The sequence below is a fragment of the Podarcis cretensis genome (assembly GCF_951804945.1).
Source record: "Podarcis cretensis genome assembly, chromosome: 16".
In the NCBI taxonomy this organism is placed as follows: domain Eukaryota; kingdom Metazoa; phylum Chordata; class Lepidosauria; order Squamata; family Lacertidae; genus Podarcis; species Podarcis cretensis.
In genome coordinates this window covers 42,410,008-42,432,253 of record NC_137186.1, presented here as the reverse complement: position 1 = coordinate 42,432,253, position 22,246 = coordinate 42,410,008, and the positions used below count along the sequence as shown (strand labels likewise).

At 40.4% G+C, this 22,246-nt stretch overlaps 1 protein-coding gene across 5 annotated transcripts in view; it reads right to left on the bottom strand.

Annotated features, from left to right (window-relative positions):
* Positions 1-21,944, bottom strand: part of KNTC1 (kinetochore associated 1) — a 92,108-nt gene extending 70,164 nt beyond the window's left edge. For 2 of the 5 annotated variants that reach the window (XM_079957730.1, XM_079957733.1), the window contains exons 1-19: positions 21,816-21,944; positions 18,329-18,449; positions 17,739-17,854; positions 16,868-16,940; positions 16,434-16,511; positions 14,673-14,707; positions 13,854-13,964; positions 12,700-12,793; positions 8,756-8,808; positions 7,738-7,850; positions 7,053-7,110; positions 6,859-6,957; positions 6,586-6,629; positions 6,428-6,493; positions 5,123-5,198; positions 4,688-4,813; positions 4,037-4,126; positions 3,391-3,456; positions 2,610-2,671 (exon numbers count right to left, since the gene is read on the bottom strand). In XM_079957730.1, coding sequence (XP_079813856.1) covers positions 2,610-2,671; positions 3,391-3,456; positions 4,037-4,126; positions 4,688-4,813; positions 5,123-5,198; positions 6,428-6,493; positions 6,586-6,629; positions 6,859-6,957; positions 7,053-7,110; positions 7,738-7,850; positions 8,756-8,808; positions 12,700-12,793; positions 13,854-13,964; positions 14,673-14,707; positions 16,434-16,511; positions 16,868-16,940; positions 17,739-17,854; positions 18,329-18,449; positions 21,816-21,911 — 1,577 coding nt within the window. In that variant the 5' untranslated portion in view covers positions 21,912-21,944. Of the gene's footprint in view, positions 1-2,609; positions 2,672-3,390; positions 3,457-4,036; positions 4,127-4,687; positions 4,814-5,122; positions 5,199-6,427; positions 6,494-6,585; positions 6,630-6,858; positions 6,958-7,052; positions 7,111-7,737; positions 7,851-8,755; positions 8,809-12,699; positions 12,794-13,853; positions 13,965-14,672; positions 14,708-16,433; positions 16,512-16,867; positions 16,941-17,738; positions 17,855-18,328; positions 18,450-21,815 lie in introns of those variants that run through there. The other 3 variants (XM_079957731.1, XM_079957729.1, XM_079957732.1) reach the window with 2 other exon arrangements.
* Positions 21,945-22,246: the final 302 nt, after the last annotated feature.

Here is a 22,246-nt window from a genome sequence, read left to right as displayed (position 1 = left end):
AAAATTTTCCCTTTCCTCACCCGGGTCAAAATGTCATCGATTCTGGGCATGGGGAAAGTCACTGGTTCTGACACTGCATTTAGGGCCCGGAAGTCCATGACCAATCTGGGTTTATTAGTATTTTTTTTGTCCACAAAGAACACTAGGCTGCCCCCCACTGCTCATGACTCTCTGATGAAACCTCGCTTGAGATTCTTGTCAATGAACTCCCTTAACTCCTGCATCTCACTGTCTGACATTGCATACAGCTTGCCCACTGGCAGTTGTGCTCCTGGGAGTAAGTTAATTTGACAGTCAAAGGGTCTGTGCGGGGGCAGTTTATCTGCTTCTCTTTCACTGAAGACGTTAACCAGGTCGGCGTATTGTCATGGTACCTTCCCTTTATCAGCTACTTCCATCCCTGCTAGGGTGGCCTTGGCTCCCACCTGTGCTTCCCCTTCCTTGCAGTGTGCCAGGCAGTGTGTTGACCCAAATGAGACTACTCTCTGGTGCCATCCCACTAGCGGATCATGCAGCGCTAGCCAGCTCATTCCCAAAATAATGGGCGCTCCTCCCAAGGTGGCCACATTAAACGCTATCAGTTCCGTGTGTCTTGCCACCCTCATTATCATTGGGACAGTCTGCTGGTTAACTTCTCCTCCCAACAGCGCCCTCCCATCAATCGTGGTCACCTGCAAAGGGTTACTTAGAGGGATAATCTGTATCTGGTGTTCGGCTGCAAACTCCTTACTCATAAAATTACAGGAGCTGCCTGAGTCCAATAGCGCCTTTATCTTTAGTGGGTGTCCGTTTGGCAGCTCTAGCGACACCTCTATTACAAGCGCTGGTCTTGGTGGTTCCGGCGTGGGCACATTCACTGCTCTTTGGCCTGGCTGCTGTGCCCCGATGGTGGCAGCCAGGCGTTGGCTTTTACTTGCTCCTTAACTCCCTCCTCCTCCCCCCCAACAGCTCCCGCCATCCCTTGCTATTCCTTTCTTTGTGGGCAGACTCTGGCAAAGTGACCTGGCTGTTGGCAGAGAAAACATTTCTTGGCGCCCTTTCCCTCCTTCTTCCGCCCTTCACTGGGGTTTGAAACTGCCCCCGCGCGCGCTGTTCCAATTTCCATCGGCTCTACTGGCGGGGAATGCTGCTCGGGAATCTCTGGAATGCGGAAATCCCTCCAACGTTCCCCCTTCCCCTTCCTGCTTCTCCAAAGCTCTCGCCTCCTGGCGTGCTCCTATGGCCAGCGCTGATTTAGTCAGCTGGTCCATAGACTCCACCCTGGGCGCCCGGGAAAGTTCGTCCTTCACCGCCGAAGATAGCCCTTCTTCAAAGAGCATTTGTATGGGTTCCGCCGACAGGTCCCATCCCAATTTATGAATCAACATGGTGAACTCAGTCCAGTACTCACGGACAGATCGGCTCCCCTGTTTACACCCCATTAACTGTCTGCGCACCACTCCCTGCTCAATCTCGCTGGAAAACATCAGGTCCATGGCGCGAAAAAACTTCCTCGAGTCCTTTAGGGCGTCATTATTAGCTGCCATCAGGGGTCTCACCCAGTCCTTCGCCCCTCCTTCGAGATGGCCAATCACAAACGCTACCCTCGATTCCTCATCGGGAAAGTCATCAAACTGCAGATTGAGGGCATATTGCATCTCTGTTCTAAAGGCTTGATAGTTCCTGGGATCCCCCCCAAACTTCTGCACCAATCCTGGCACCTTCCTCGTGAGTGGGGTGGCTTTCCCCTTTTCTGCATCCTGAGCCCTCCTCTCCTCGAGCCTAGCCGTTTGCAGCGCTAGCTGGACCTCCAACATCCTGTACCTTTCTTCCAGGCTTGGACCCGCTCCAGCTCCTCCTGCGTCTCCTGCTCCGGTTGGGTTGCTCATGATGCTTCTTTTGCACAAGCGGCTTTCAGAGACTGTCGGATTGCTGTGATGGGATGATGAGCTGCTTGTGCGTAAAGCTTAGTCCCTCAGAGTTTGCTCAACTTAGCAAGGCTCTGTTTTTAGCGGAGCCCTTAAGCATGGCTCCCTCAGTCGCTGGCAGAATCCGACAGTGGGCGTTTACGGAATCTACTCCAGCATAAAAGCTCCTTGACGGAAATGCGTCGTCTAGATTCTCGGCGCGACAGTTTCCGGCGAGGAGTGGGTGTACCTATGGGAGGACCTGAGACTTCTCCGCTGTTATCGCTGGAAGACTCCCTGAGCCATTCCTTCGTCTCTCTCTCTCCCTGATCTCCCACTCTCCCCCTGCTGCTGCCTTCCGCCGCTGCTGAGTCTCTCCTGACTTCTGAGAGCCCCTCCACCTCCTGTCTTTCCGATGGCAGTTCCCTGACATTCTACAGCCTTTTAAATGTGTCTGTGGGAAGGGGGGTATTGTTTTGCTGTTTTGATCTACTTATTTACTTGTTTTTATCCTGTATTTTAACTGCCCCAAGATCTTAAGATTAAGTGGAATATAAATCTTAATAGGATTTTTAAAAATTCAAATCCCCATTATTTTTGTCTTCTGTAGTCCTGCAAAATAGAAAAAAATTCTACTACAGTTAATATACATCATTCTAGAAAATGTTATAATTTACACATGCACAAACCCAAAATCAACACAAGAAAAAAAACAAGATAGACCTGAACATCTCTGATCCAAATGCTCCACAAAATGTAGTTAGCTTTGCTTGTGCCTTCATCACCTGGAGGGGAAAAAACCACTGATTTTTTACAAGAAAAATACTTGGATGCACATTTAACAAGAGATCTGCCAATAGACTGACAGATTCTTCAGAACTGCCAACTCAGTATTCCACTGTGCACAATTAGGTTAGAGGGTATCAGGGATGGGCTAAGCCTTTTTAGCCTTTTCTGGAATCTCCTCTGAAAATGCCACTTGCTCACATCTTGTGGCATTCTAAGCAGATCCTAGAGGGGCTTTTGCTTTAATTCTGCCAAAAAATTTTTAATTGGGAGGCATTTTTAAAATTATTAATCACCTTTTACATATATCTCTCGTCACAAAAACAGCTAAAATATTTTGAATAGCACAAAAATGACTGGAAAAACTTGAAAAACAATACAAAATGAACACCTAAGCCTTTTCATTCAGTTGGAAAATAGCTTTTATATGTTGCTATTCTTTACTATGTTTTAATTGTTTCATTACTATTCTCATTATAAACTACCTTGTGAAGGTCTGCCCTAAAAAGTAGAGCAGAAATGTATTAAAATAAATTTAAATGTTTCACTCCCTTGTGCCCTTGACAAGAAGACATATCAGTGCCCCGCCTCACAGCCTCTATACACTTGCTAGAGGAGCCAAGCCAGAGTGTAGAGGCCAAGGTTTTCTTTCCAGTTCCTCATTTCACCCACATCCCAGTAATAATTTAAAGGTCCAGGATTATTTGATTTTCATTACCTCTGTAAGAGATGCTGGGTCCCCAGTCAAGAAAGGAGCAACAGTTTTGTCACCTCTCTTCAGGATCTGAAATAATAAGTGCTAAATTAACTTGCAGTCCAATGCAAACATTGTAACAAAAAAATCTACACGGGTAGCTGTAAACTAGGTTTGGTTCTGGATGTCGGTGACCAATATCTAGTGCTGGAGCAGGGCCTGCGCAAGAGAGGTCTAGAGGGAACTCAGTAAACAACTGTTAACCCAGCTTAGAATCTCCCTGCCCTTCTTAGTCATCTCCTGGGTCATTGTTCTCAGCTGCAATTTTTGACTCTTTCGTCCAAAGAGACTTTATCCTACGGAGACATCTGGTGATAACTTCCCAGAGGCTGACTCTGGGGCTTCCCACCAGATGCTCTGCCATCTTCACTCTTAAGGTCTGGGTGAGCGAAAAGAATCAGGGCTTGAGGCAAAGCCAGTAATGTGGCTGGAGAGGTTGTCAGCAACCCAGGTGACACTAGGTACTTTACACTGCTTTAGAACTGTAGCAGGTCTTCCAGGCCCTCAGCTAAGCTTCGATTCTCTATGGGGTCCCACACCTCTGCCTCCAAGATGGGTTTCCCAAGGCCCTAGTCGAGTAGGATGTGTGAAAGCACCTATCAAAACCTACCCTGCTTCTAGCATAGTTCAGCATTTCCCGAGCACTTTCATATATTGGCCATGGTGTATTTATGCAGTACTCAGTCACAAACTGGTTATCCTATTTAGAAGGAGAAACAATTAAAAACACAGAATAAACTTATCTTCTAAACAGCTTAAAAGAAAAACTTATCACATACACCCATGTGCAAATTATCTACTGCAAGAGAGCTACAGATACACATTCACAAGACACGCATAGAGTTTGGCTTCTCCATAGAAGGTGTAGAGGTATAGGCTCTGAACCTGGTAAGGGCTAATAAACTGCAGCTGAATCCTGGTCAGATGGAGATCCTGTGGGTGAGAGGTACTTGGATCCAGAAAACAGGTGAACTGCCTTTATAGACAGAATTGCACACCCTCTGAAGGAACTGGAGCATAGTGTGGGAGTACTCATGGATCCATTATTGATCACTGGAGGCTCTAGTTGTCTCTGTGACTATCAGTACCTTTTACCAGCTTTGGCTGAAATGCCTACAACAGCTCATTGAAAGGGATATCCTGGCTATCAGCAGCCTTGAGACTGGATTGCTGCAGTGCACTCTATGTAGTAGGTCGCTTAGATATTTTGTATATAAAGTGGTATAAAAATGCTTTTAAATATAGTAGGATAAATCCATACCTTTATTTTATCCAGCGTTTCTTTAGCTTGAGCCACAAGTTCTAGCCAGGCTGACTGGCAATCTCCGGCAACAGACTCTGAAGCCAATCTCTCCAAAATAGAGCTCATTTTCACTTTGTAAACGTTCTGTTGTTTTTTAAACACACACATAACACATTATTTCCCCTTTGGGAAAAAAAATCTTCTTTATTTTCAGAGTAGCAGGCTTGTCTAGTATTGTCAGAGAAAAATTTGCAGAACATTTGTTTATTCTTTACCAGTCCCTTGCCTCCATTAACAATTTTGAAATTTACATTTAAAACTCCTGCTGTAGTGGGTAACTGGAATGAGTAGGCATAGAAGCTACCAGAGAGAGCTTCCTTGTCTACTTATTTCATTGTGGTTTTGCAGTTGGCAGTAAGTGATGAGGTACGATTTGCAGACAAAGTCATTTACCTCAACATCCAGTCCAAACTGAACAGCAAAATTCTCAGCTTCAGTAAATTTGTGCTTGTGAAGTAAACGGCTCAGTCTAAAAAGGGGGAGAAAACGAAGTGCTGTTGCCTCCCACTTCAAAATGGTTACAGCCAGTTAAATCTATTCATCTAATTACTTACACTCACTTGAGTAACATGATCACAACCTTGGGCCGGTGGGAGGGGGATAAATAAATAGAGTGGGAGAAACCCACTCTTCATTATACACCTTTAGGCACCAGGAGAAAATGTTCCTCTTCTCCCAGGCCTTTGGCTGATTGACATCCAATCCCTTTTTAAATGTGTTGCGGGAGGATTACTGACTTGTTTTTGTTCTTATTTTTATTATGTATGGGGGGGGGCTTATATTGTAATTTCATGTTGTGAACCACCCTGAGATCTACAGGCACAGGCTGGTATGCTAACTAAACTAACTATTTTCCCACCACCAATGCATTCAGCAAGGCTTCTCCACCACAGAAAAAGCCTGGTTCAGGGAGCAGGGATTGTCAAGACAGGAAAAGAGGAGATACGACAGCAATCTTCAAATATGTAAAGGGCAAGCTAGTTTTCTCCTGCTCTGGAGGATAGGACACAAATGAATGGTTTCAAGTTATAAGAAAAAAGATTCTGACTTAACATCAGGAAGAACTTTCTGACAGTGGAACAGACTACCTTCAAGGATGGTGGACTCTCTCTTTCCTTGGAGGTTTCTAAGTAGAGGTTGGATGACCATCTGTGACAGATGCTTTAGTTGTGATTCCTCCATTGCAGGGAGTTGGACTAGATGACCCTCGGGGTTCCTTTCAGCTCTACAATTCTACAATTAAATAACTGAGGACTGCCTTACAGAACCACCACATAAGGAAATATGACCAAACCTCCTCACACTCTCTCCAGCAAGCAGCTGTGGTAGCTGAAATTATCTGACATTAAGACAAGAAAGAGGTGCTATCTATGCAATCATTTTAGTGATTATTCTCTTAGATGTAAAGAAACTGATTTCAGAGGTTTCTTGGTCCAAAGCCCATTTCATTTACCTTTAGGGATTTCCATCTGGAGACAAGTTTCTCTTCCTATGTTCTTACTGGGAGAATGAGTCTGCAATTAACTCAATAGGACTTACATCTGAGTGGACACTTATAGGATTGTAATGTTAAGCATATGTTTAACTCTTTCACTTTGAAGTTAATGAGGCTTACGACACACTTAACTTTGGCGCAGCCATATCACAAGTACCAAATTTTCTACATAAGCAGTAGTAGAAGTCAAAATATATGTATACCTGTTCTCAGGCAAGGCTTCAGTTAAGCATCTCAATACCAGAAGTGAAACTGGATGGTCTGATGCCCTAGAAATGAGTGTGTGGTTTAAAAAAGCTTTGATAACCATCAAAAATAAAGCAGCAGCTTTTTATTGTATTTTATTAAAGTGCAAACTTACCCTTGGTTATTTTCATACATTCCTTCCAAAAAGTAAATTGTATCCTGCATGGGAAACAATATGTAGCATGTGCCTTAACTGTACAAGATGTCAAATAAATAAACTACTATCAGACTTTTAGAAGACATCTGAAGGCAGACCTGTTTAGGGAAGCTTTTAATATCTGATGAATCACTGTACCAAATCCTACAATACTTAAACTCTGACTTGGATTTCTTTTTACATTCCCCCTGGTCAGCCTTACTTAGGATTGAAGAAAAGAGAAAAACATACCGTATTTATTCCGCTCTGAATCAATGAAGAAACATTAGTAGTTTCCAAAGAATAGAGCTGGTGCATAGTAGGCAGTGAAAACACCACAGTGTTCCTCATCTACAGAGAAATAGTGGAATTAGGATAATCCTAAAGGATGCTGCCAAAATACAGGCACAATGTTTTGAAGCTTTTCTTTGATAGAAGACAATTACCTGTTTGCCATCATCACGGTTTGTCAAAGCAACTAGCTTAAGACTGGCAATCCCCTGTCTTAACAAAAGAAGGGAAATGCATCAACTAATGACAAAAGTTATGAGCCATCACCATTTACATTTTATTTCAGTACTTTAGTTATTTATTACTTTGGTATCTCACCTTTCCTCCAAGGAGCTCAAAGTGGCATAAATGATTCTCACTCTCCCCATTGTATTCTGTGATGTAGGTTAGTCTGAGAGACAGTGACTGGTCCAAGGTCACCCAGTGAGCTTCACGGCTGAGTGAGAATTTGAACCCAGTTGGATACTCTAACCACTGCACCATGCTGGCTCCATCAGGAGGGGGCACCAAGTTGCCTATGCTTGCCATATGGGGACAAGAAACCTGTGGCCCTGCAATGATTATGGATTCCCAACACCCCTGTTTTTCAGCATGGAACATGGCTACTGGCCAGAGATGTAGTTCAATAACAACTGATTAGTCACACAACACATACACACAGCCCATTCCTATGGATGTCTGCTCAGAAATTTGTTCCCAGGGGCTGATTCTGAAGTCAGTCAATACAAAACTTCAAGAAAGTGTGGGCATCAGCTCTGGTAAGAGGCTAGGGGAGGAGCCATTCTGCTGTGGCACACCCTTTCATATTTCTCAGCAAGTATGCTATAATCCTGAATTTACCCTGCAGCTGCTGAAAAATCTGATTCTGAAATCAGAAGAAATTCTTCAATGTGAACAGAACAACAGCTCCAAATCATGGTAAGAGTGCAAATATTCCACAAAGACAAACCATTCTACAAGAAAAAGAAAACAAAAGTGTCATTATGATGTAACTAATTAAGACCTATTACCTTTGACTATATGAACCATGAAAGTATACATTTGTAATACTTAGATCTTTCATACTATGAAACAAACATTTCTATTTCGGTGGATAATTTGTCATGTTCATTAATCAGGGCTGTCAATGGCTTCTGTCCCTTCATCGTTTCCATTTTTTCTCCACAGTGCACATCTTCTCTCACATTGGTCCCACATGACAGGATGTGTTGCTAGTATGCAAAAACAGTCAAGTTCCAAGAATCCCTAGGTATGCACCACCAAATGGTGGAGACTTCAGGCACTGATAGCCAGGTGCAAAATGTGCATGGCAAATTTTGAACACTGGAAATCCTACTTGTGGACAAATTAACCATTTCACAAAAGGAGTATCAATCGGGGTGGGAGGGGGGGAGGCTCACACCTCAACATGGTATCCTTTTACTGACTTTGTTAAGACAATCAAACAAGGTTTTCACCCTCCATCAAGTCATGGAACCTTATCGAGAAAAACTTTCATTTGACTGGCTTTCTTGAAACATCTAAAACTAAAACCATCAGCTGCTATTTTTCCTTCTTTTCTACTAAACTCTATATTCCTTGTATTCCTTGTATATGCTTTGTTACTTGAAATTAAAAATCAATTAAAAATATAAGTAGTCTTTATCTTAAACATTCTTAAAACATAACCAAAGTTTAATATATTAATTAACCATTTAAATAAGAGCTCATCATGGTTATGAATGCTCTGAATTCCACTAGTGGAAACAAACTTTTTCTTACTAATTGTCCATTTGCCAAATACTGAAACTATGGAACATAACCTTATCCAGGAGCAATCTGTAAAACTGGGCAACAAATAAATCAAAATAGCACTTGCCTCATTATCCAAGACAAACAATAATTCATCTACAACCTGAAGCATTTTTGCAGCTGTAAAAAAATGTAAAAAGGAAAAAAGGATGTAAGTCTGTTAATTTCTTGCTTTAAAAAGTTGCATTTGAAATAGAAACTGTAAAATAGGGGTGTGGAACCTGTGGCCCTCCAGATATTACAGGACTCCAATATAGCCCTAGCCAGTAGGGCCAGCACTCAGGGAAGTTTTTTAATGTTTAATATTTGATTATGTTTTATATATGTTCAAAGCCGCCCAGAGTGGCTGGGGCAACCCAGTCAGATGTGTGAGGTACAAATAATAAAATGATGATGGCATTGGCAATGATGAGGATAGTAGCTGCAGTCCAGCAGCATCTGGACAGTCACAGAGTTCCCCATCCCTACAGTAAAACACCTGGGGTCTCTGAACTGAAACTCTAGGGTCCTGAGGCCCTGAGCGTTGCCCTGGGGATTTACCCTTGATCTATAAATGTCTTAATTTGGCACCGAAACGGGAAGGTTTCAAACAGGAAGTCCGCCTTCCCCTTCTGTAAATAGATTGAAGCAAAGACGCTGCAAGCTAAGGTCTTGGAAAGTCTTCCGCAAAGGATTAAACTTCCATCGATTAAAACTATTAAACCCCCCTTGGAAGAAGGGAGAAGAGGGGGGGAATTTTGGATCGCGCAAGCCTGCAGGAGAGAGTGATGAAAATTAAATCACCACTGCTCTGAACCTGGAAAGGGGCTGCCAGTAAGATTGATGTTTTGAAGTACATTGGCTGTGAATAGAACGTATCTTGACAGTTAGCTAAATAAGAGAAATATATTGTTTCCATTGTCCTCTTCTGCGTTTAAAAAGGAGGAAAAGTAACTGAAAATTGAAACTATATTTACTGTTTGAACTGTGCTCAAAAGGATTGGCACAAATAGAAACTGTTTCCCTCTAGAGGAAGCCTTTGAAACTGTTATAAGAGCTGAGCCGGGGGAACCAGCTGCAAGATAAGAGACTGTGAGAATCAGGGATTGATCTTGGACTATTTGAGAATGTCGACAGAAGAAGCTTTAGTGATTGCATTATGCAAGATAAGTCACTCGTTGGAACAACTCCACAAGAAGAAAGATTTTATTACTACTAAAATTGATAACTTGGGACAAAAAGTGACTAACTTGTGACAAAAAGTGACTAATTTGGGACAAAAAGTGAACATCAATACAGAAATTATTCAGGATCTGATTCAGGAATCTACTTTACAGATAGGTAGCCGTGTTGGTCTGTCATAGTCAAAACAAAAAAAATTCCTTCCAGTAGCACCTTAAAGACCAACTAAGTTAGTTCTTGGTATGAGCTTTCGTGTGCATGCACACTTCTTCAGATACCACTTCTTCAGGAATCTACTTTGACAGGGCAAATTGTCGAGAAGGCGAAGGAGAAAGTTGCTGTTGTTGAACCTAAACTAATACAAGTGGGAGCCCCAACCTTACAGAGGCAAATTGAGGACTATAAGTTGAGGCCTTTTATGATTGAATTTAGAAAAAGTCAGATTTTAAGGATCGGAGCCCTGCCTGGACTGGAGAAGGAAATTTGGATAGATCCCTTCATGCAGGGATTTACTGACTTTTGGGATTTGGACTTGGGTCGTGAGGAGATTGGAGCTGTGGGGGCCTTTAGATTTGGAGGAATTTTGAAACATGTCCTGAAATACCTTATGGATTTTAGATTTAACCATGAAAATTTGGTTGACCTGTCGAGAAGGAATAAAAGCATTGCTAGGTTGAAGCTTCCCCGAGATCTGCTCTTCAGTATCAAAGGAAGGAAAATAAGAACAAGATCAGTAAAAGACAAAGTAAAGTGCATGTATAAATATGAAGAAGACCTGCAGAAGGGACTTGGAAAAGAGTTAAGAGCCTCGGACAGAAGATCACCAAGTTGATGGACTATATGGAATTGACGAATGACTGGCAGTATCCGAGACCAGGGAGAAGAGATGGTGGAAGAAGATTGGAAAAAGTTTAAAGTTTATTTTTAGAAATAGAAATATTGTAAAATTACTGAGTGTTAGAAAAATGTTGGAATGAAATCTTATGGCTTTAGTAGAAATGTTATAAGGAGTTAAGCATAAATAAGCATTATAGTATTAATGGAAAATAAGGGTAAACATAAGTTAAGATATTTAGATGACAGAAAATAGAGAAAGATGGAAAGGAATTGCTGAAACAATTAATAGAAGTGGAATACAAAAAGGGAGGTGAGAGGAGGTCGATGAAACAAGGGTATGAAAGATAGAGTACTGAAATGGTATGATGTATGTTTTTAAATTGTTTTTGTTTTGTTTTGTTTAGGTCAATGTGTCAATGCTGTGTTTTGTATTGTTTATATATTGTATTGTATTTTCCCTTTCTTGTTTTTTTTTCTTTTTTTCTTTTTTCTTCTCTTTCTTTTTTGTAAGTTTTAAAAGTAATAAATATTATTTTAAAAAAATAAGATGACCATTTAGGAAACAGGGTCAAAGCTAATAAAGATTTCAAGAGAGAAATGTACCTAGCTGTCGTAACCTGGGACCCATAACTTGGGACAGATGTCAAGACCCTCAGCTCAACACGGCACAGCATGCACCTATGCTCGCACTCTCTATCGCAGTACATGTTTCTCAAACACAACTGACCTCACTAAGCTTGCTAAATGCTAAGCACATTCTCACAGTCACAACTACAATCTATCTGTGCCATTGTCTTCTATTGGAAATGTATTGGAAAGATAGGCATCTCTCTCTTTTCACACATGTAATGCTCATTAAATCCCAAAGCCAGAGATGTCCAGTATCAATCAGATAATCTGTCAATTGAGTAAATGAAGGATTTACACTGTAGAGAAATAGAATCATAGAGTTGGAAGTTTAAGCATTTTCTCCCTGCATCCCCACCTGAGAATATTTCTGTCTTTTTCCTAGCAAGCAGGGCCTCTTGTTTTCTTATCAGCTTAGCAAAACACACCAAGAGCTTATTGCCCTTCACATACTAGAAACTTCAAAGGCATTTGTATAAGACAGAAGAATAGTGAATCTATAAACTTTGCTCAGAACTATCTGTTGCCACTGTATTGCTGGTAGATAGGAGCATAATTTTTGTAAACCAATCAAGCTGTTCATGTTCTGTTATCCAATCGTATTGCTGAAAAGAATCGATCACAAATTAATTGTGTAAAGCAAAAGCTATAAAGAGGTTTTGAAATGTATGCTCGGAGTCCATAATTCCTCTGGATCATTTATTCTTACAACAGTCTGCAATACATCTGAACCCTTTCCAAGACGCTGCTTGCCTTTATTTGGCTAAAAAAGGACTGGCTATTTCCAGACCCCCTTTGTAGGATAACACACTTAGGCAGGCATAGCCAGCTGCACAAATATAAGATGGAGGACACCTGGATTGTCAATAGTACATGTGAAAATATCAGGTCTCTAGGTGGTTGCTTGCAAGTAAACAGCCAGGACTCCAACCTGTCTTTTCCAGGTTTTATTTAGAGCAACTATGTACAGTTCAGAAATCCAAAGTTCATGACTGTGTCAGTCACTTGCAGATTCCAGGAGTGGCTTTTTCCGCCCCGCCCCCTAGCATAAGAACTTAGAAAAAGACCTAAAGATCTTAGTAGACTACAAGCTGAACATGAGTCAACAGTGTGATGCAGCAGCAAAAAAGGCTAATGCTCTTCTAGACTGCATCAACAGAAGTATAGTGTCTAGATCAAGGGAAATCATAGTATTGCTCTATTCCACCTTGGTCAGATCACGCTTGAACTGCTGTGTCCAGTTCTGGGCAGCACAGTTTAAAAAGGATATTGACAAGCTGGAAGAGTATGGAAACAAAGGCTTTTAAATAAATATCAAAGGTCGTGGGAAACTAAGTCTTTGAAAAAAAAAGAGTTCTTTAGGATGCCTATGCCTGGAAAACATACCTTCAATCAAACTTGAATCGGCAACACTTTGAATGCTTATCTGCCTTTTGTTAGGATTCACCTCCCACACAGACATCACACAGTCACCTGTACCCTTTTAAGAAAAGTATTTGTATCAGAAACCTGCATTCTGTTTCACAACAGACCTAATCAGTGATTCTCAAGATATTTAGTTCTTATGAAAATCATTATAGGCACAAAGATTTTAAAATTGTAATAGCAAGTTGGAACCCTCTCCCACCCCAATTTCTGGGCTCAGCATCACAGTTTTGGAAGACTCTGGGCCACCAGCTGCTGGTGGATTTTTCCAGTGCTGCTTTGAATTGCAACTGCTACACACATTACGAAATCCTTACAAAATCCATCTAGAGGAGTTGGGAGCTGGGGGCCCTGTTATGCAGTGATTCTGCTCCTTCCTCCCTCACCACATGCAGGAGGAAGAGGAACCCAGAACAATGGTGTGCAAGCCCTTATATAGACTTTTTGAAATTGCCACCCTGCAAGCCTAAGACCACCCCCCAATACATCATACATACATCACAGAAGGGGCAGCCTACAGCAGAAGCCAGGATACCAGTAATGGTCACTGATTGATTGATAATGGTCTCTGACTGCATTATCTGGGCAGTCTGGCTACTCTTTTCAAACACAGATACACCAGGATTTGTGAGCAAAGAGACAATGGGGCTTTCCCCATTTGCCTCCCTTGCTGCAGAGGAATATTTGAGGTCATTGGGAAAGTCAAAAAGGCTTCAGGACTGCTTTCCTGCACTGTTCCAGACATGTGGTTTATATACTTATGTATGTGTTTATGTGCCTTGTAAGTTTATGAACATTTAATTTATATATTTGAGACCTTAAACTCTTATAACACTAGGGATATTAAACCATGATGTTGCCTGTCTCTGCAACAGCTAGCAATGAAGTGGCTGGGAAAAGGAAACAACCATCACATGACACATTTTGTGGCCTTAGACGTATGAAGACAAAAAGAGCAAAACACACCTGGGTACAAAATCTCTCAACAGAGAGATGGGAACACATAAGAGGGACTACAGAAGCCAAATATTTTGCACACATCCTGAAGTCAGCACAGATTGCTGCAGATAAACCCACAGGAAGTTCACAGACAAAGGTATTCAAATAATACTTACCCCTATTATCAAAGTGATCTTGTTAGTTGTGTGCTTAGTTGTGGAAGTCAGGCAGCCAATGGTGTGATAGTCTTTTGTAGAAATAAAACATGTTTCCACCTGCCCTTGTAACTGTAAGGTAGACAAATAGCCACTCACAGATTTTACTTTTTGTTAAAGTGGTAGAAATAACTCACAATCGCAAGAGAAATGATAAATTAATTTGGAGGAGTAACTTGATTAAAAAAACCTAATGAATTATTTAGCCAAGTAGTTTTATCAATTACATTTCAGATATTTGGATATGGATAAAAATAGCATTTCTAAAGGAATAAGCATGCTTGCTTTATTTATTTATTAATAAGGTGATGCACGCATGTGTTGCAGCAGGCATCATCTTAGAAGAGGCATTCCCTCCTGCCCATGAGAGAAGTTGGTGCTTGCCATCTGCTTTCATATGGGGCATACTTTTTCATCAGGGTCAGAGATATCAACCTTGAATCTGGCAGCTATCCTTATAAGAATGTTAGCAAAGCTCTATGAAATCTCTTCAGCTTCCTGGAACAGGGGAAGGTCTCTCCTTCCATCAATAGAGTGATGCACAAAGTTCTTTGCATCGTCCTGTTCCTGAGGTAAGTGGAAAGAATAACTTACTCTGCTTAATCTCCATCACAGAAGAGCAGTGGATTACAAATGTGATATATTAATTCATTTTTAATGTGGCAATTAACATTTTGCATCCCTAGTAGATCCGTACACACACCCAGTACTATGAATCACAACCAAACTATTTCAAAAACCAAAACACAATATATAAGATATATGAATTCTCCCACTTGCCTTCTTTGCAGAATTGAAGTCCAGCTTGTCAATTGCTGCATAAACATAAAATGTGTGTTGAGAAAAGCAACATTACATATCTATTTTTAGAAAGTATTTTCTATTGGGCTGTTGTAGTCACAGATTCAGAAGGCAGATTTGATTTCTGTAAACTTTTTACTGATCACACATTTATTAGCCTGGCCTCTTTTTTAATGTATACTTCAGGAAATTTGCAGTTGCAGTAGCTTACTACAATAACTTATAATATACAAACATAAAGAAAGAGTCTTGGAAGCAGTTTAAGACTAACAGATTAGTGTAATTTAAGCTTCCATGGACTAGTGTCTGTGCATCAATGAAATCTAATACCATGATATATCAGTCTTTGAAAGTCTCATTACAGCGGTACCTACAGTTATGAATGGGATCCGTTCCGGAGCCCCGGCCGTATCCCAAAAACTTCATAACTGGAGGCACCCTTCTGCGCACGCAAGCGGAGCGATGGAGCAATTCAGCGCCTGGGGCGAAACCCAGAAGTATACACTTCCGGGTTTGCCACGGCCATAACCCAAAGATTACATAACCTGGAGGTTACGCAACACGAGATACCACTGTATACTTTTTCCTTGCTGGTTATAATACTATTGCAGCACAACCCTAACCATGTCTACTCAGAAGTAATTCCTAGTGAATTCAATGCAGCTTCCTCTCAGGAAAAGAGGTTAGGATTGCAGCCGGATAACTCATCTACTCCTCTGAATTTTATCTAATAATTAAGCAATAAATATTGATACTGTTATTTAAAATAAAGATAGACAATAACATTCAGTTTTTGAAAATCTGCATGATCAAGAATATAAAACAAAACACTTTGGATAGATATATGTTGAACAAAGAAAGAAAAATATTGTCATAAATACTAGATTTAGAACAGATCAAAGGCAAAATCCACAATCACAGATCAGTTCATACAATCCAGACTAGAGCATGACACAAGTATGCTTACAAGGCAGGTAGCTCCAGATGACTCAATGGCCACATTCACATGCAAAATTAATCCAAAATTTAAAACTACACGCAAGAGTTGAAACAAAACTGAACAACCCACCTGCACACACCTCCCTCTGTCTCTCTCTCTCTCTCTCTCTCTCTCACACACACACACACACACACACACACTTCTCCTCTGAAAAGATTGTGAGGATTTGGTAGCATTTAATTTCAATTTCACAAAATCCCAGATTATAATTGTGAAGAAACCAAAAATCTCAGTTTACAACAAACTCTGGTTAGTTTCAAAATAAGCCAACATCAAACCATGAAGACAACTTGTTAAAGTAACCAGTTAGTTGCAAACTACAATCTCTGGTTAATACACCCCAACAAGCTGTGATACTGTGAAAGTAACACTAAATATTCCTGAAGTCCTGCTCAAGGTCATGTGAAAAGTATCCTGCATTCATTTATAAATATTACAATTGCAGCAGTTGTGTGGTTATTGTTGGCTCTCTAAAGCAAACATATTGAAATTGGTCTGCATTGAATACTACAAACCAATAAAGATTATCAAAGCCAGTGCAATTCAATTAATACACATAATCAATTACCACTTAAACAAAATCTCTTGCTCCTGCAGTATTAAGATGTTGGTGCTCAGCACATTACAAACCTGAGATTCTAATCATTACAGAAAGCAGAAAGAAAAACTCCATCTCTTACTACATGTTTCCATGCAATGATGCACAATTAGGCTTTAGATCTAAAACAACATTGTCCTACCTTCCTGAGTTTTGGCAAATGGGAGGTGCGTAATGTAGAAGAAGCCACTGTTTGTGAGAATAAATGCATGGTAGGTTCCTATCAAAATAACCAAAGACAAGGTAAATATCAAGAAGCCTTCCCAGCAAGGGTTATCAAATTGTGTCCATGTGATCTTCTTCAAGTAAAGGAACTGCCACCTGGCATCTCCAAACATGAGCAAATAAAGGAAGAAAACTTGGTTTACACCAAGGTAATTGAAATCAAAGTAAATAAAAATAATCAAGGGTGCACAAGTTGAAATATGATTAAAATTCACAGAATCAAGTTCAAATCAGCCTCATATAAGTATCCTGTATCAGGCAGAATTCTATGGCATTACATTTCCTCCCCTCCCCCACTCAACCTGAGCTTACAAGAGAAAAACCTGAGCTTATTCAGAAAAAATATCGTACCTGTATCTCCATTATCTTTTTCTAGAATAAGATTCAGATAAGTCCTGTCATCTGAAGATCTTTGAACCAACATCTAAACACATTTTTAATTTTAAAAAAGGTTATTAGAATGAGTTTCAAAAAAGCAATGTAATTTACACCACAAATTAATTTAATCCTACTCAAATCATGAATTTTGTAAATTACATTAGTATCTATTATAGTTTAAAATCAGTCAGCACATCAACAGCAGAAATTCACCAGGATACCAAAACTAAAGTTCAATTGTTGAATATATGCTTCACACCCATAAGTCCCACAGTTCAATTATCAGCATCTCTAGTGAAATAGACCTCTGATAGCAAAGCAGGAAATTCAACTGATTTGATGACACTGGACTATTGATGTAACTGGGCTGGAATGGTTCAGAAGTAACACTGAACTATGGTTTAGTATTACATACCAAGCCTCAGGGCTCACACACTCTCCCACACCTCTTATCTACTATGGTTACTTGCTATGTTTAAATCCAGACAAACTATGGTTAGTACTAACTATGGTTTAGAGAGAAAGCCAACTTCAAACAATAGTTTACAATCCTACCTTATTTCCCTAAACTATATTTAACCCTAACCACAGTTCTTGGACAAAATGAGTAACTACAGTTAGCTGAAAATATAAGCAAAAGCTTCCAATCTCTTCCTTGCAATCAGCAAAAGGAGGAAAAGGAAGGAGGCAATATGTGAGCCAAAGCTCACCTAGGTTTATCCCCAGGGTTTAGTGCCACATATCAATGCAACCAGTATGAGGCAACTTACACTTCATATATTTAAGAATGTCTGAGGCAGCTGCATATAGTTATATAGAAGCAAAAAAGAAATAAGCTACATACATTAGTTAACAAGGTTTGCTTTGTTGATACATGAATCAGATGTAGGTTTCCACTTCTCTCCCCAATCACAAGAAACTGTGCTTCTTGACACAATCCAACAACTTCCACCTCAGTCTCTAAAAGGTTTTAAAAAGAAGTATTCAGATACCACAACGGGTGACTATATTCAGAAATGATTATGTATTATTACATAACGAGATGCATTGAATTTTTGCCTCATACACTCCTCTGCTGTGAGAAATACTAGATAGTTATTACTGTCTTAACAACTCATAGGTCAAAAGATGGCAAAATTATTTTGACAAACGTTTAAAAATTTGGGCTATGTGTCTATAATATACCAACATTAATACTGAGAGCCACTGCCCTGATCAAGTGATTTTATAAGGGCATGACAACACCAGGCTGATCTGTTTCCTTCAAAGGGGAAAGAGTTCCTGTGTTCAAGACTTCAAAACCATATCACAGAACATGCAAAACTCCAGATCAGAGCACAGATTTTAATGAAGAAAACAAACTGAGGTACACTACGTTGAAAGTTCCAAGTATTCAATTTATGGCTGCTTCAAGATACAAAATGGTAAGCTCACCAAATTGAAGAAACATCTCAAGAGACTGGCAAATATTATCAAGCACCACCACTGTTCTGTCAGCCACCAACACACATCCATCACTGGAGGAACAGCCATACAACTTTGGGTTAGACAAAACCTGACCAATAAAAGAAAGCATCTGAACGTAAACAGAACTTATTTACAAATACAAACAGAAAAGCAGCCTGTCCAGATTAAATTGTGTGTTGTAACTTTCTGTGTGTATCTAGCATAAAATCTAGCATCTGACTGGACCGATGTCTTGTCTTGGTCGTGGACCGGATGAGAGCCGAGAACAGGGTGGATTTGATTTAAATAAAATCTATTTAAATCACAATTTAAATCACTAGTCAGTAAGACTTGATTTAAATCACTATTTTACAGAAAGGCTCATTCTTGCTGGTATAATCTTAATATTTACAACCAGATTAATGTTTCATTTTTGGAATAATAAATTTTCGTAGTGGTTTTTACAGTTATATAAAAAATTACTGATTTGGTTATACTATTAGAAATACACAGACCGATAATTATGAAATTGTTGTGAGGTTTAATAAGTTAACTTCATATTTGGACAACTTTTCTGCTGCACTTTATTGGAAGGAGGGGAAAAAACCAATTTCCTTAATAACAATTTAAATAATTTATTTAACTAAAATGATAACATAGCATATGTATCCATGTTTGTTAACTGATGTGGTTAAACATTTTTTTTTAAAAAAAACCTTAGACCTTACACACAAATGTAATGGAATCTAAAAGGGGCTATATCTCCCAGCAGCCCTGGCTTTGGAGAGGCTGGCCTTTCTTTTTCTAGAGTGCGGGGGGAGGGGGGAGATACAGTTGATAGGCCCAGGCTGGAACAGGCTTGCAGAATGAACAGCTGGACAGCTGGAAAAGGGGAGCAAAGGATTGGAGCAGAGAAGTTCAGGGATTCCTGCTGCAGGACTGAAGTTCCAGGTAGACTTTATTGTTTGGACAATGTCAGGCAAGCTCTGGGAAGAAGGACCTGGAACCAGTGAGCTCTTATTAGTTGTCTGGCAAGCAATTCAAAGTCTCACCAAGGACTTACAGATCCCAGTTACTATTTCCACCACCACCACCCCTCTTTGGATTTGCTTTGGATTCAGGTGTGTATTCTGTACAGTTAAGTGTTGGTGCAGTTGTTGGAGCCCAGTGGGATTGGGAAGAGGTTGCCAGCCCTGAAGAGCCTTCAGCACTTGCCTCAAGTCTGAGTTGCACAATCATTACACAAAGATCCCAAGATTTGTGGAGTATTCTGCTCACAAGGTTTGCACTTTCATTTTTACTGCTTCACACTTAGCTACTTGTGCAGATCTATTCCACTATTCATTGAACCTCTTGGAACTCAGCATTTAAGAGGTAAGGGGTTGATTCTGTGAATATGAATTTGCAAAGGAACAATGGGATTAAGGTTTTTTCCTCAACTCTGTATGTTTATTTTATAACATTTTTCCTGTGAAGAAAAGGCATGTCATCTCTGCAGACACAAATTCACACTTTTGAGAACTGCAAAAACAAGCATATGTGATATCTTCTCATTAGAAAAACTGCCCCAAATAATCTTACAGAAACCTCTGGAAGAGCATGACATTGTGAATGGATTAATGGAATTCATTTATCAAAAAATTAAAGTAAATCCCTATTTTCTGATGAACAGCCTTTGGACTACAGTGGTATCTCTGGTTAACAACTTAATCCGTTCTGGAGGTCTGTTCTTAACCTGAGGTACCACTTTAGCTAATGGGGCCTCCTGCTGCCACCATGCCACCGGAGCACGATTTCTGTTCTCATTCTGAGGCAAAGTTCTTAACCCGAGGTACTATTTCTGGGTTAATGGAGTCTGTAACCTAAAGCGTCTGTAACCCGAGGTACCACTGTATAATGTAGCTTAAATAGAAAACTATCTGTAGAAAGATTTTCCCTCCAAAAGCATTTTATTTTAAAAAATCAATTTTTTAATTATTATTTTTAAAATCATTGATTTTTATCCACCCTGGCCAAGAAATTGAAGCTCAATCCATGTAAGACAGGGGCACTGTTAATGGATGCTTCCCTAGACAAGATAAATGAGAGGTTGCCTGCTCTTGATTGGGTTACTCTCCCTCTGAAAGAGTAGGTACCTAGTTTGGGCGGACTTCTGGATCCATTACTGTTACTTGAGGCTCAGGTGGCCTTGGTGGCATGGCATGGCTCAGCTACGCCCCATCTGGATAGCCGCCCTAACTTCTGTTGTCTACGCTCTGGTAACCCCCAGGTTAGATTACTGCAGTGCCTCTGAAAATGGTTTGGAAACTTCAGCTAGTAAAGAATGCAAGTCAGGTTGCTCACCTAGGCAAGACATTGTGAGCACATAACACCAATCATAGCCCAACTGCACTGGCTACCAAATAATTTCCAGGCGCAATTCAACGTGTTGCTCTTGACATATAAGGCTCAGGACCCCAATACCTCAATGCCTCTCCCCATTTGAACCAATCTAGACCCTGGGATCGTCATGAGGCCCTTCTTCGTGTGCCCCCTCACGGGAGGCCAAGGGTGGCAACACAAGAACAGGCATTTTCAGTGGTGGTTCCCTGTTTGTAGAACAAGGAGGCTCACCTAACGTAATCAATATATATAATTAGGTGCCAGGCAAAACCTTTATTTAGCATGTCCTTCCCAAGCCTAGGACCCTCGTACCTACAGGACCGCCTCTCCTGGTACACCCCACAGAGGACCTTATGGTCCATAAACAATAATACTTTGGAGGTCCCAGGCCTCAAGGTTAGACTGGCCTCGACCAGGGCCAGAGCCTTTTCAGTCCTGGCCCCCATCTGGTGGAATGCTCTGTCGCAAGAGACCAGGGCCCTGTGGGATTTGACAACTTTCCGCAGGGTCTGCAAGACGGAGCTGTTCCACCTGGCCTTTGGTTTGGACTCAGTCTGACCCCCTTCTTTCTATGGGACCCTGTATGTAAATGGCCTCCTTGGCTCTTTCTATCGGCCCATATGGAACCAGAACAGGTGGCTGGGCCTGGTGAACTTTTAATTCCTTACTCCTACAGTTATGATTTGTGGGTTCCCACTTAATTGTATTTTGATTTTAAATGTGATTCAAATTGTATTTTCAACTAATCGTTTGATTTTGTGTTTTTAATGTACGTATTATGTATTTGGTGCTAGCTGCCCTGAGCCCAGTCTTGGCCGGGGTATAAATAAAATTTATTATTTATTACTATTTATTATTTATTATAATAATGTGGCCCTCTGGAAGATCTAGATGCTGACCAGATACTACAGTCCATAATGCCACAGTAGTTTAACCTAAGTTATAGTCCCATTTCAACTGACAGGACAAATCATAGTCAATGGCACCTTTGAAACATCCGTCAACATGATTTTTAGTTCAGTTTTAAAGTTATTCATTATACAGGTCTTTACAGAGTCTTCTCTTGCAGTGATGCCACTAAAAGTAATTCTACCTTTTCGGACGAGGTGATTTTAACAAGGGTGTTTCTTTGATACAGGGCACCACTCCCTGTATCATCACCACCCAACAGCTCCACGGTATCCCACATGGCTTTATAACCTGGAGAAAATCAGAAGAGAAACTAATGAACAACATAGACCAGCAAAGTAATGATTTGAACCTTTGTATTAAGACAAAATAACCATGCTGTGTGTTTAAGCAATGTCCCCACAGGCAAAAATTTGAAATGCATTTATTTAGCTGGTAGAAATGTAGCAGCATAAGCTTTCCCTGTTGTTTGTGACTTTTATAACAGAATAAACGGGGGGTGGGGGCGAATTTAACTTTTAAAAATGATTATACTTCTTAAAATATATACTTTAAAAGTACAAGATTAAACATATCAAATGTATCACCAGTATTAGAGGCATGACCTGTGTTTTT